At 38.5% G+C, this 13,964-nt stretch overlaps 1 protein-coding gene across 7 annotated transcripts in view; it reads left to right on the top strand.

The window, feature by feature from the left end:
- Positions 1 to 13,964, top strand: part of SUPT3H (SPT3 homolog, SAGA and STAGA complex component) — a 557,210-nt gene that overhangs the window by 451,522 nt on the left and 91,724 nt on the right. For all 7 annotated transcript variants that reach the window (XM_073905031.1, XM_073905033.1, XM_073905030.1 and 4 more), the window contains 3 exons: positions 7,034 to 7,109; positions 12,134 to 12,246; positions 13,223 to 13,330. In XM_073905031.1, the coding sequence (XP_073761132.1) occupies positions 7,034 to 7,109; positions 12,134 to 12,246; positions 13,223 to 13,330 (297 nt within the window). The remainder of the gene's footprint in view (positions 1 to 7,033; positions 7,110 to 12,133; positions 12,247 to 13,222; positions 13,331 to 13,964) is intronic.

The following is a 13,964-nucleotide window of genomic DNA, read 5'->3' as shown; positions in this document are numbered from 1 at the left end:
ATATACTGTATTTTTATTCAGTTGTATGATTCAGAGACAATGAGGATTGCATTGGCTCCCTAAATAATGCAGTAACATTCTCTTTCCTCTCTCTCTCGCCCGCACTCTCTCACTCTGTGAGAACATATATCCAAACTTGTGCTGTTTCTCGGTGATTTTCTGCCTCTTGAATAACAGCTTTGATTATTTTTGTGTGTGTAGACATTTATTTAATGACCTCCTGTAGGTCAAGCAAAGTTAACTCAAGAGGAATTTCTTTACTTTTAAATTCTCTTTTTTTTAATTAAGATTTTATGTATTTATTTGAGAGAGAGAACTCAAGGGGAGGAGCAGGGGGAGGAGCAGACTCCCCACTGAGTGGGGAGCCAGACACGGCTCAGCTGGATCCCAGGACCCCGAGATCATGAGACCTGAGCCGAAGGCAGCCACTTAACCAACTGAGCCACCCAGGTGCCCCTTGGTTCTCTTTATTTTTAAAAATATTTTCTCTTAATTGTAATTCACCTAAGAACAAGTTAAAACATCACTGAAACATGTAACTGAAAAACTAAAAGCTCCCTGTAATGCTAATCCCAGAGATAAATACTATTAAAATATACCCTATATGCTTCTAGACATTTGCACACAGACTCGCACACACACGTGTGTGTGTTCTAATCATAAATGAGATCAAGATACAAATATTCCAGCTCTCAACTTGCCTTTTTCAGTTAATAATACATTCTTGCAACTACAGCTTTTGAGGGGAAACAAAAGTAGAACACGTGGAAAAGTGCAGGGGTATAATCTATCAAGAAGAACAAATGTTCCAGAAGAGAAAACAGGGTGAACTGAGAGCTTCAGAGAAAACTTCCTAGAGGAGGTGGTACCTATGCTGAAGGGGAAGGAGTTCAATACGGTGTCAAAGAGGGGGAGATGGCCAGCACAGTCTTGGGGGAGGGACACGGGACAGGAACATGGCAGATGTGACAAAGGGTGTCCTGAGGAAAGCACAGGAGATGTTAGGTTTTAGTGAGAACAATGCTTACCTATAGAGAATGAGCCAGATTATGGCTGCATTTGGAAGCCAAGCATTTGAGCTTGAATTTTATGCAGTGATCAGCTGTGAGCCATTTGTTTAAGTTTATGAGGCAGAGGAATGAAAGTGGGGTGGGGATGGAGGAGACCCTGCTATGGGAAGGTCTTGCTATGTGCCACGGCCTTTTCTCTCTGTTTTTATTTAAAGTTGTTGTACCCAGATGGGTTGGGAGAGTTAAAGTGTTTGGAAGGAATCACCCAGGAACCAGTTGCAGGATTCCAGGCCCAAATTGATGAGCCTTACAGTTGGGTGTAAAGGCAAGGAAAATGTACCAGATGGTTTGAGGGAGACTCACTTGACTCTTGGGTAGGAGAATCCACTAAATTACAGACCAATCCGCAAGCAGAATGAGCACTCACCTGGGTACCGAGTTGACTCTGCAACAATCCAGGTAAACCCTTTAACCTTTCTGAACCTCAGCTTCTTTATCTGCAGTGAGTTGGGAATATGGTTTCTAAGTTTCTTGAGCATTCTATGGTGTTTACTGATCTATTGGTATCATTCTGCAGATGAACCACAACATACATGAACATGTATAAACATTCCATAAGTTGCATGTTTTCACATTGCTGGACACCACTGCCAGGCACTCCATCTGAGGTTTTCAACTTCAGCAACCAATTCCTGTTTAACATGAGGTAGTTGGTAGGTTACTGTTGGCATTTTGCCTTTTCCATGCAGAAAGGACTTTGCATTTCAATCATAAGACTTCTAAGAGTAATCAAAGTAAGATTTTTTTAAAAATCCAAGGTGGAAGTGAGACAGATAAACTTTCATCTTGGTTTAAAAGTTATGTTCTGTGATTTGGTATTGCTGTAGAAAGATAAATGTCATGTGTCTTGAGAAGCCGCCAAGAGATATGCCAGCACATAGTTTCTCTAACCTTTACGTATGCTTCAGTGAAAGCATGTGGAGAATTTAAATGAAACTGTATGCTGCATAAGTAATCCAGCCTCATACCTCAAACTGGTAGAGACAGGGGCAAATGGTGATTGTCACTACTGAAAGTATTTTTCCAAGACACAAGCAGTTTCATGTTAATTGAAATGAAAACTTTGCACTGAACATTTAAATTAACAAATCTATACTAAGAGTCTCTTGTGTTCAAGGTACCGAACAAACAAACGAATTATACTAGGTACTGCATCTGTCGGGACATTTCCTTCCCTGTTTTCATTTAGGTAGGACCCAAAAAAATGAGTTCATCTGGCATGGAATTCTGCCTTCTGAGTTTGTTTTACAATAACCAGAGAAAGCTGTAACTTCTTGGTAATGAGATGAAGGACTATTAGCATAACTATTCTCCCTTACCTTTTTAACAAGCCATTCCAATGAAATTTTGAAATATTGTTAGGTGCTTGGAAAATCTTAGGAATAATTCTTCCAAAAGTGATTTTTCCATGTACACCCCTATATGGTAATACTTTGCTATATCATAATACTAGTACAGTTTAATTTTTTAAAAAGCCTCTGAGTATGGACCATATTTTTATGAGTTTTCAAGAGCAGTGTTAATACCTAAAGAAACCAAAGAGTGGGCAGAATCGACAGATTAAGCAGAAAACAAATTGGACTTGCAGATACAAAAGCATGACTAATCCAGAGATGACCTTTCATTCATGTGGCAGTCTGAGATCAGGAGAACATTGTGTAATTTGAGAATATCCAGTATGAATGAAGCTATGATTTAACCTGCCATGATTAATCAGTGATATACCTCAGAGTAGATCATTTAGGATCCAAGTTTTACTTATTAGTTTGGCCGCTTTATTAACTACATGTTTTTTAAAACATTTTTTTACTTCTTTTAAATCTCAGTGTCCTCAACTGTAAAATGGAGCTGTTAAAACTGTTTATGTTAAAGGTTATTGTGTTGCTCTCTGGAAAGAATAGATAAGCATTGTCACTCTGACCATGCTGCTCTGCGAGGCTTATGATTTTCCCCCTTGCATCTTGTCCAGAGATTTCCTACAGTACTGGGAATAGAAAAGGACTGTCAGTGCGCACTTCAGTGTGGATTGGAATGGGTGGTCTGAATCGAGGCAGAAGGGAAAGTGGAATCAGGACAACACAGAAAATAGGAACCAAGCTTATTTGATAGTTGGCCAGTGTCTTGACTTCTTTTTAATGGGACTTTATCTTTAAAAAGCTGCCTACTGTCTCTGGAATTTGGACAACTTGATTACAAATATAACAGTTCCTGATTTTAGATAAGACAACAAGGATTTATACGCATTTCTTTCGCCCTCTGCCCATTCAGCTAGCCAGCAACGTTTACTGGGGCCCGGGTAAACCAAGCTAAGCATTGGCCAATGCTGAGATGAGAGAAGGAAAACACAGTTACTGTCTTTAAAGAACACATAGCCTGTAACGGTTGGATATTTCCTGCCTTTCCCATTTTAAGGTGATAGTGTACAGACTGGAGATAATATAATCAGATGCTGAGTGATTTGGATCCTTTCACAAGGCCACATTTGGCCCTTTCCTTTGGTTATTTGAAATAATTCATGGAGAAAAAAGAGAAGTAAACAGAAATTAGCATGATGAGCATATCTGTATCATCCTCAGCATCCTTGACTGCCAGTCAGTGTCTCTGATTTCATTTTGAGCGCACTTGACCCTGCTGTGAATAGCACGCATGTGCTGTGTCATGTAATATTAAGGACATTGGTATTAGTACAACTGCTTCCCAACCTCTTTCATGTCATGGCACATATAGAAAATGGTATTTTTATGCCACACTGAGATAAATGGACAAGGCAACTTATAGCAAGATACCAGCCCTGGGATTCTGCTGCCCCAACCTTGTGCAGCATTGAAAAGGTCGGGTAGGGTGGGAGTGGTGGGGGTTCGGGGGGACAGTATGTTTGCACACCTGTGATGTGTTTGCAGCACACCTGTGCACTGTCAGGTACATTACAGTTGGAACACTCTGCACTTAATTATCCCCAGGTTGTGCCTTCTTTGCTGACCCAGGGCCTTACTTAATTTTGTTTGGTCATGAACACTTTGAGCACGTTAATTATGGTGGCCATGTGATACAGTTTAGTAAGGGAATGTAGAGACTTTAGAGGATTCCAAAGAAAAATATAAAACATTACTGTAGGTCGAAGACAGCTTCTCATAATGAAAATAGGCTGGCTTGGGAATTGAGAGTCCTGGCCTTCAGTGCTAACTTGATCACCTTTAGCAAATCACTTCTCTCTGAACCTCAGTTTCCTTATCTTTAAAATAAGGGGGTTTGAACAAGATGAGCTTTAAGTCTCCCTCTAGTTCTGATAGGCTGTGGTTTTTATTTTTATTTTTTTATTTTTTTAGAGCGAGCATGCACATGCACACGCAGTGGGAGGGGCAGAGGGAGAGAGAGAGAGAATCTTAAGTAGGCTCCACACTCAGCACAGAGCCCGACGCAGGAATCGATCGATCTCACAACCCTGAGAGCCAGACGCTCAACTGATGGAGCCACCTGGGTGCCCCAACATGCCGTGGTTTTATAGATGCTTGTGCATCTTTGCTGTTACGTCAGCTACTCTTCCCGGAGCATTTGCTGTATGGACACTTGGTCAGTGGCTTCCTGCACGGGCCCTAGGGCCAGCTTCATGAGACTCCACTGCTTCGATGCTAGAGGAATTGAAACCAGACTACGGTGCTTGATGAAGAAAAGATGATAGACATTGAATTAGGTGTCTGAAAGGAATGAAGCTAGCTATAATAATTTAAAGTCATTCCGTGTCTTTTAAATGTGGTTCAGGATTTCCCATCTAGCTAAACGCCTTGCTTGATTAAAACTGGCAACCCTGGCAGCCTGAATCTCCTAGGATAGGTTTTCCTAACTTTCATTTCCAGACATACTTATTCAGATACATCGACTATGTAAGCATGTATACAGAGACCAAATCTCAGTTGTCCAACATGGTGGAAGAAAAATTAGTGTTAAGGATCCCATTAGGAATTTTCGTTTTCCATATTTATCGAAGTCCTTTCTGTTTCGCGTGTGTTGGGTGGGGTGAGGCTGCCTGGCTGGAGAGCAGCAGAGAAGACTTATAGGAATGCATGGATAATCAAGGACTAGCCACATCATGGTGATGATGGTCATTTGCCATGATTGTAGACTAAAATGGTAGCATTTGTTCAATCCATGGAGGTTTCACTGTTCATGTTTTATGTGTCAGAAATTCTCTAGGAGCTAGAAAATAAATCTGAGATTCCTTTTATATAGTCAAAGACAGACATTAATGATACATTGTTAGCCTTAGAACTTTTTTTTAATAAACACATCAGTAACTGATTTGTTATGTTCAGAATTCTCCCTTACTTCCTCCTGTCCATTAGCATATACTTACAGAGTCATGTATCAGATACACTAAAAAGAAGGACAAGACTAAATAATGCATTCATGTATCAAAAAATACTTCTAAGTAGGGGCGCCTGGGTGGTGCAGTCAGTTAAGCATCTGACTCTTGGTTTCGGCTCAGGTCATGATCTCAGGGTTCTGAGATGGAGCCCCACGTCAGGCTCCACGCTCAGCGGGGAGTCTGCTTGGGATTCTCTCTCCCTCTCCCTCTGCCCCTCCCCCCTAAAATAAATAAATAAATCTTTTAAAAAAAATATTTCTAAGTATATAAATATTCACCCAATAATATACCCTTAAGGAAACCTAATGTTTCAGATATATGCACAAGAGGATCCTTATGCACACGTATGTATGTGTGTGTGTGTCTGTTATGTAATGTACATATGTAATACATGTTCAAAAAGGATTCTTGAACCTAGAGGGTGAATGAAGAAGTCTGGGTTTATGTCTGCACATATGCATGTTTGTATGTATGGGGTGAGGGGGAGATTAGGAAGGAAAGAAGGGAGGGATGGAGTAGAAGAAGAGAAGCAAGGGTAAAAATAGTCAATGGTCTTAGAAGGAACCACAGGAGTTAGTATAACTCCCACCACCCCATCTATCTTTCCTGTATCGAGCAGCAGTTAGTATACCATTATTCATCCCATCAACAGATATATCATCAGAATTAAGTTGACTACTACCCAAATCAAACAAGATGAAGAAAGGATAATTTCAGTTTAAAAAAATATAAAAACATCCAGACGTTAGTGGTACTTGTGTACTCCAACTGTGATAAAGAAAACTTCCCAGAAGTCCTTCAAAGCAGAAAAAAAATTAACGTCTCAGGGAATTTTTTCCTTTACTGGCCAGAATCTCATTCCAAGAAGTACCATCCTGTCTCATTTCAAAATGCTTCCCTTGCCAAGGAAGCGGAAGTGGTCATATTCTTTCCCACCGAACTATGGGTGAATTATAATTATCCTACCTCTTGTGGGACAATGAAGCAGCAAACATCTGCTATACTGAATCAAAAACCCACGAATGAAACTATACCAAACTGTGAATCATACCTGGACTCAGATGAAAGGTTTTGTGTTGTGTTTACCTTTTTCTTTATTTTCTTTGCAATTTAAAATATGGATTTGTTAGCTCTGGCTCCATGTTCTAACGGAGGGAAAATATATGGGGTCCATTCATTGACTCCGATTTTAACATTGAAAATCCCCAGCTTTAGGGCAGTACATGGTCAATAACGATTAGCAGTTTTTTCTGTTTGATTTGTTATTACCCACTCACAGTTTTTCTTTAAAAGGATGGTACAATTAAGAAAATTTAGTACACAATCTAAGAAGTAAGATCCTTTAGCTTTGTCAGTATAGTGACAATAACAGAGGAGAAGAAAATGGCATTTTAAACTTCGCTTCCAAAAGACACAAGTTGCAAAACTACTGTTACTTATCATAATTTCAAGTTTCATGATATTTATGGTAGTACGAAACTGTTTACTTAAAGTCAGGGAAGGAAAATGGAATTTCAATTCTGCATTTTAGCCAAGAGGAAGACATAGATAATGGTCTCCTTGCTCTGAAACATTGTTTGTGTGTCTTTTTATCTGTCAGAGAGCAGAAAGACAAACTCGAATTATGGATTCAGCCCAATATGCAGAATTCTGTGAAAGTCGACAATTAAGTTTCTGTAAGTAAATGTTTAATTTTGCTTCATTATATGTTTAAGGGATCATGTGTTATAGATATACGAAAGTATGACACAATCTCCATTCCTTAGAAATGGGTGAATTTAACATATGCATAGTTATAACTTAGAAACAGCCCCTGCATTGTAGGGGACTCTATAAAAGATTTTACCCCACTCTACCATTTTGTAATTAATAGTCTAAAGAGGTTTTAAAGGGTGCTAGTAAGACACAGAGAACCATGTTAATTATTCACATACTTTTAGTCCAAAAAATTCCATTTTCTTTAACATTCTCATTTTATTTTCCAGTTTCTTCATCCTACTAACACTAGTATTGCTGATTGTACTTGACCTGTAATGGACTCTAGTAGCACAGTCATGACATTTAAAAGCCCCCAATATTAACAAATACCAAGCTTTCCATTTATTTATGCCTACTCATATTACCACAAGGAAACGTATCAATAGTCTCTTCCATTTTTGTCTGTAACCTCTTACTGTGACAAGCATTCAGTGTTAGCCAAATTCATCAATCTGTGCTCTTGTAACACTAATAACCTAGTGATAAAATTAGTACCGTCCCATCATTGCACACAGGCTTACTAAAAGTACATAAAGGCTCATGATAAATAGTGGGCTCAATTGTGTAGCAAACATCCTTACCGCAACAGTTCAGTGATGACTAAGCCTCTCAGGGGAAAGGTCAAAGAGTAAGTGTGATGAAAAGTCCAGTTAAAAATCTGACAAGAGAAGCACATGACCCTGGTCTGAGGGATTATAGACACAATGGTGTCTTTAAACGGAAAAACTGTTCTGTGGCCATAATAACAATGTATTTGATTTGAAAACAGAAAATGAGAGCTTCATTTATAGATCATAAAGTGCAAATAAATGACACATTTCACATAGTGCCCCATGTAAATGTCAGTAAAATATAGGAAAACATGTTTTGGAAGCTTTTTTTCCTAACTAAATATACTTTGCAGTCTGACTAACAATTTGGCATCGTACATCTGTGAAGCATTAAGTAAATGACACTTCAGATCATGGCAATTTCAGCAAATGAGAGGTTTTTGTATTGTAATTTTTAGGTTTAAAAATGGCATTCAAGTCTTTTATAAGTATAAATCTCCAGTTTATAAAGTAACATTTAGTGCTATTGAACTATTTTTTAAAATCATATTTTGAATTTAATTCACTTAAAGGAACAGAAGCGCTATTTTCACGCTAAAATGTATAGCTACTGAAGGGTCCTAATACATCTTGTGTTTGAAAATCACATTTTTAACAACTCAGTTTTTTGTTTATAACTCAGTAATAAAGTACAGTAAATTACAAATTAATGCTTTCCCTTTCTATATAAAATAATTATAGTTTAAACAGTATATTATGCTTACTTTTTTTAAAAAGAAAAGGAATTTGGGCATTTAAAAATATTTCTTTGTATGATGCCCATAGGTGCTTCATTATGAAACCCTAGTGGAAGAATCTGTTTTATATGCCAAAACACTGTGGTTGGGAATGCTTAATCCAAGTGGGTCCGCAAATTCAGAACTAATACCCACAACTGGTCGGAATGTTAGGCTCTTTTCATTTCTCCCCTTCTGATAAATTACGAGGATATAGGAATTGCGATCCAGCTGTTTGTATCTTCTTAAATATTGGATCATAGCATTCACTGATTGGGACTACTGGTGCATTTTAAAAGTTACAAGTCTATGACTTTGTAGACTGAAGGTAAGTTGTAGAATTGGGATCAAATTCACCAGTCTTTTGTTTTTATATTTATGTAAGTTAGATAATCATTTCCCTGAAAGTCTTTTAAAATCTGATATTCATATTAATTCACAAAGATTAAATTTAGTTATAAATTGGCAAATCATTTTCCAAGCCTTTTCTTTCAGCCTTTTGTTTTGTATGTGGATTTTGTAAACAAATATATAGATTTTCTTTTTAGTCAAATCTGAGAGTCTTTTTGTATTTTAATTGATAAATTTAGTTTGTGTGTGTTTAATTACTTATACATTGGGTTTATATGTGCTGTCTTTGTGTTTTAAATTTACTGTGCCTTTTTTATTTGCTTTTCCTCCTCCTTTTCATCATTTTGTTGGATTAATTGGATTTTCTTCATTCCATTTTTTCTCAACCAGTTTGTATAGTGTATATTCTAGTTCTATTATTTTAGTTGCTATCCTTAATTTTTTACAATGCGTCCTTGACTTAAATTTTTTAAAGTTGGTAATTAGTAAACATGCCTTGTCAGCCTAATTTTGTTTTTCCCAAGGCTCTGTAAGTGCTTAAAGCACTCATTTTTGTCTTAAAAATGCTTTATTTTGCCCTCATACTTAAATGGTAGTTTAGTTGGGTAGGAAGTTGTGGGCTAGTAGTTATTTATTAAAACAGGATCCCATTTTTTTTTTTTTTAGCCTCTGTTGTTGGTAAGAAGTCTCTGTCCACTTGTCCTGTATTTTCCCTGTGGGAGAAACTAAGAGAATGAAGACGTGACCCCCCACCCCTCTGGTGTATGGGGAAATGAACAGGTTGGCAGTCAATGACTGATCAATAAATATGTACAGAAGGAAAGAAATAAGGAACCTCTACTATAAAAGACTCCAGGGAAAGCGTGCCCTCTGAGAAAGGCTATTTGCAATTAATCCAAATAGCAGTCATTTGGAAGAGACTGAAGTTGCGGAAGAATTTCTTCAGAGAGGAATGAGCATTACAGAAGGGCCCTAAGGAAAGGGGAATGGAAAGCCTGGTGAGAGGGATGAGGTAGAAATAGTGAGATAGTATGCAGGGATGTGAGAATGGGGTATTGAGAGAAACTTAGATTTTACTAGCGGTCAGTAATGAGAAAGAAAAAAAGACTTGTATGAGGATTAACTAACCTTAAATTTCCCATATGAAGTTATTATAAAAAGTTGTTTTAATTCCAGCACAAGCTAAAAAAACCAGATAGTGTCAGAAGGCTGATAATCTTGCGAACTTCTGACCTTTGTTAAGGATTCTGTTTAAATTGTTGATCGATGTCCACAATTATCCTTTCTCCTGATATATTGAGAAGAGCGGTAAAGGTGAAGGACTTAACAGTCACTCACCCCCCGCCAAATAGAAACAAACTGTCATGACTAGGAGTATCTGTGCCTCTTTTGCTGGAACCAGCAATACCATGGGAAGGTCTGTCTCTGAAGCAGTCCTTCTGCAGGGGACAGGGCATTATCTCAGGGAATGTTCACCTGTTGCTGGAAGAGCAGTAACTCACAGTGGTTTTATGGGACCCTCTGTGCGCCTTTTCTGCTACAGAACAGAGACCCTACCCTTTTATTAAAGAAGTATCTTCCATTTGTCCATTCATTCATTTTTTTTTCTGGAAATATTTATTGTGAGACTGCTGATGCCAGGAAGTATTCTAGGTGCTGGGGATACAGTAGTGGACACAGGGTCCTCATCCCTGCATTCTTAGTACTTAACATCTAGTGAGAAAGCCACCAATTCTGTTGCTTAGGTGGACAGATCCTACGGAATACTAAGAACCATCTATCCTTTCCCTCTCTTTTAAAACAAATCGTTTAGAGCATAGTCACAAAATACCTTGTTTCTGCGTTCTTAACAGACTGTCAGGGGGAGAAGTGAACAAGGTACGTTTTATTGATCTTGCCAAATTGCCGCCTGTTAACTTTGACTTCAGAAGTATTCCACAGATGTTAAACAAGTGTTTGTGAGCTAATGCAGCTGACTAGTTAGATGGAATGTTGCATGTCAGAGAGTATGTGGAAGATTGGTTACTTTAGGGAGATAGCTTTAAGAGGATTATCATAATTCTGCCACAGTTGACAGCTTTGGACATGCACTTCCATAGCAAGACTTCAAGTCTTCTGTGATTTATTGGGGGGAAAAAAAAAACCTCTTCTGTACTTGGAATCCATGAAGACCACATCTATAAGGATAGAAACATCATGCTTTGAGTGACTGTTAAGTGTTTTAATAGACCCATGGGACCAGATTAACCAAAAGAATAATCAGTGGATTTTTTTACAAGATTGCTATGTTATAGATATGATAAAATCTTTACCATCAATCTCCTCCCTGTAGATTACTAGTTAGATTAGTAATATCTAATAAAGGCTCTACATCAGGTTAGACTCTGCTTAGCATTGTGGCATTTTGGAGATTTGAACCGGAAGTTTCCACGTGCGCTTGGTACTGTTAGGTATGCAGAGAGACATGATGCATGGTGTTTCTAATATGGTTTGAGAAATTATAAGCAGACATGAAAGGACATCTGATGATACAAGAGTTCAGTAAATGAGTAGTGTGGGGAACTACACAGTACAGGCGGGATTCAGGTGAAGGAGGAAGAGAGGTGGGGTGGCATTCCATGGAGGGAAAGGAGCAGGGTGAACAAAGAGAGGGCTAGACTCAAGGCCAGGTGGCATTTCAGGAGGCAATCATAGAAAGACAGGTTGAAATCAGTTTGGAGGGTTTTGAGAGTCAGGCTTAGGAATTCGGACGTCTTTGTAGTCAGAAAAACGTAACTGCAGGCCTAAGTTTTTTCTACTGTATTCTAAATATGTGACTTTGAACCTATTCTGGTAATAGACACATTTGGAAATGTATCGCAAATACAATTTCTGTATGTTCTTTCTCCATCCCAGGTTCTTTCTTGCAGGAATTTCTTTCCACAAGAATGGTTAAAGTTGCATCAAGGAACCCCTCTGACTTTTGTTAAAACATAAGCTATGGCCAATGGTAACTTATTCTGACACTGTGAGAAATGCTGAATATTAAGTCATTTAGTATACCGTGTTATGTAGCACGGGTACAAAATCAAAGACCCAAATGCATAAGGCATTTCTTGGGGCTTGAAGATCTTGACACTAATAAAACTTCAAAAACATGGTGTTTTATATGCATTATTTTTCAAATGCAATTTTCAAGAGACATATTTTTCATTTTGTGATAGCAATATGCAAGTATTAAAACACTTCAAAAACTAAATTTTCCATATTTTTTTTGATGCCTAGCCAAAAAGGCCTCCAAATTTCGAGACTGGTTGGACTGCAGCAGTATGGAGATAAAACCCAATGTTGTTGCAATGGAAATTTTAGCATATCTAGCATATGAAACAGTGGCACAGGTAAGAATGCTAATATCTGTCATAGCAGGCCTTACAGGATTGCTTTCTTCTTCTTTTTTTTTTTTTTAAGATTTTATTTATCAGAGAAGGGGAGAGGGAGCACAAACCAGGGGAGTGGCAGGCAGAGGGAGAAGCAGTCTCCCCGCTGAGCAGGGAGCCCGATGAGGGACTCTATCCCAGGACCCTGGGATCATGACCTAAACCAAAGGCAGACGCTTTAACCCACTGAGCCAACCCAGGCATCCCTTTCTTCTTACCTCTGTCCATGACCAAAGTTCCTCCACCTGCTACTCTACCAGGAATGAGAACAGCCATGAGTTTTATCCTATGACAATCTTATCATTTTCTGGAATTCAGTTCAATTATGTTTCTTTGTATCCTCAGCCCTGGCAGATGTTAGGGTAAAAGTGACTGTTGCTTGCAACTCAATCCTAACCAGAAATGGAATCCCTACATACTTTTTCTCAACATTGAATTCTCAGTACACATCTGCCCTGTTTAGAGATTATTTTTGAGCTTTGAAACATATCTTTCTGGCTATGTACAGTCTCCTGAGTGCTTGCCAAAACCTGAGTCTAGAATGACTGCTCTCTGACAGCTTCTCAAAGCATGGTCCTCTGACCACAAGCATCAGCTTCTCCTTGCTTCTTGTTGAAATGTAACCCAGAGCATACATACCGAATTAGAATCTTGGTGTCCAGAGCACAGAAATCTGTATTTTAAAATACTTCCCTAGTGATTATTAAATAAAATTTGAGAAGTGCTCCCCTGGAAAGTCAGAATATATTGTTTATACTCATGGGTAGGTCTACTTATCAATGAAAGCATCTGCTCACGTCCACAATACAGATTTTTAAGCAGACCGTGTTATCAATAACAGGTGGAATGTATTGCTTTTAGTTTTGCCACTTCGGTGACATTGGTGACTGATTATTTCCAGCTATGTGACTTTATTTTCATTACTCTGATCTTCTAGTTAGTGGACCTGGCTCTTCTTGTGAGGCAGGACATGGTAACCAAGGCGGGAGACCCCTTCAGCCATGCCATTTCTGCAACCTTCATTCAGTATCACAACTCTGCTGAGGTAAGTAGCAAAAAATCTGTCTTTGACACCTCTGTGGACTTTTCATGTGTCTGGTGTTTACATTACTAGTTCTTTGAAAAAGGTAATGTAGGAATGTATAGCCTTCAATCAGGAATCTTAACATATTCAACATTCAAACAAACATCCACTGAGCACGGACTGTTGTAGGCCTTAATCATCCACTTAATACAATTGTCTTTTCACCTATTTCTGACCTTATTTAGCTTCCCTAGCCCTCCAGTGAAAGAGGAATAGTTGGAGAGCACACCTCATTTCCATGGGAGGTGAACAACTGATTTGGGCAAATGAACAATGTTGAGAATAGTTCTTTATTTCTTTGTGCCTCAAAGACAAGAGAATCATTATTATTCATGTCCTAATAACTCCTGACATTTATTAATCATTTTATTTCCCAATTATTGACCCATCTCTAAACATGATTTAAAGGAGCATGGCTCCATTTATTCTCCGTGTCCACACTGGCCCTATCATGTGAGGATCACATCCTTTCTGATCGAGTTTATGTTGCCGAGACCTCCACCTAGGGGGGCGATGAAGTGGTCTTGCCAACTTTAAGGCATTGTGCAATAACTGTGTACCGTGTTGTAGTGTAAGAAAGACTCTCTGTGAGCGT

This window comes from Callorhinus ursinus, unplaced genomic scaffold, assembly GCF_003265705.2.
Source record: "Callorhinus ursinus isolate GAN/ISIS: 27379988/994484 unplaced genomic scaffold, GSC_fseal_2.0 scaffold22, whole genome shotgun sequence".
Lineage (NCBI taxonomy): Eukaryota > Metazoa > Chordata > Mammalia > Carnivora > Otariidae > Callorhinus > Callorhinus ursinus.
The sequence above is the reverse complement of the archived record's forward strand: the minus strand, read 5'-3'. Positions and strand labels throughout refer to the sequence as shown.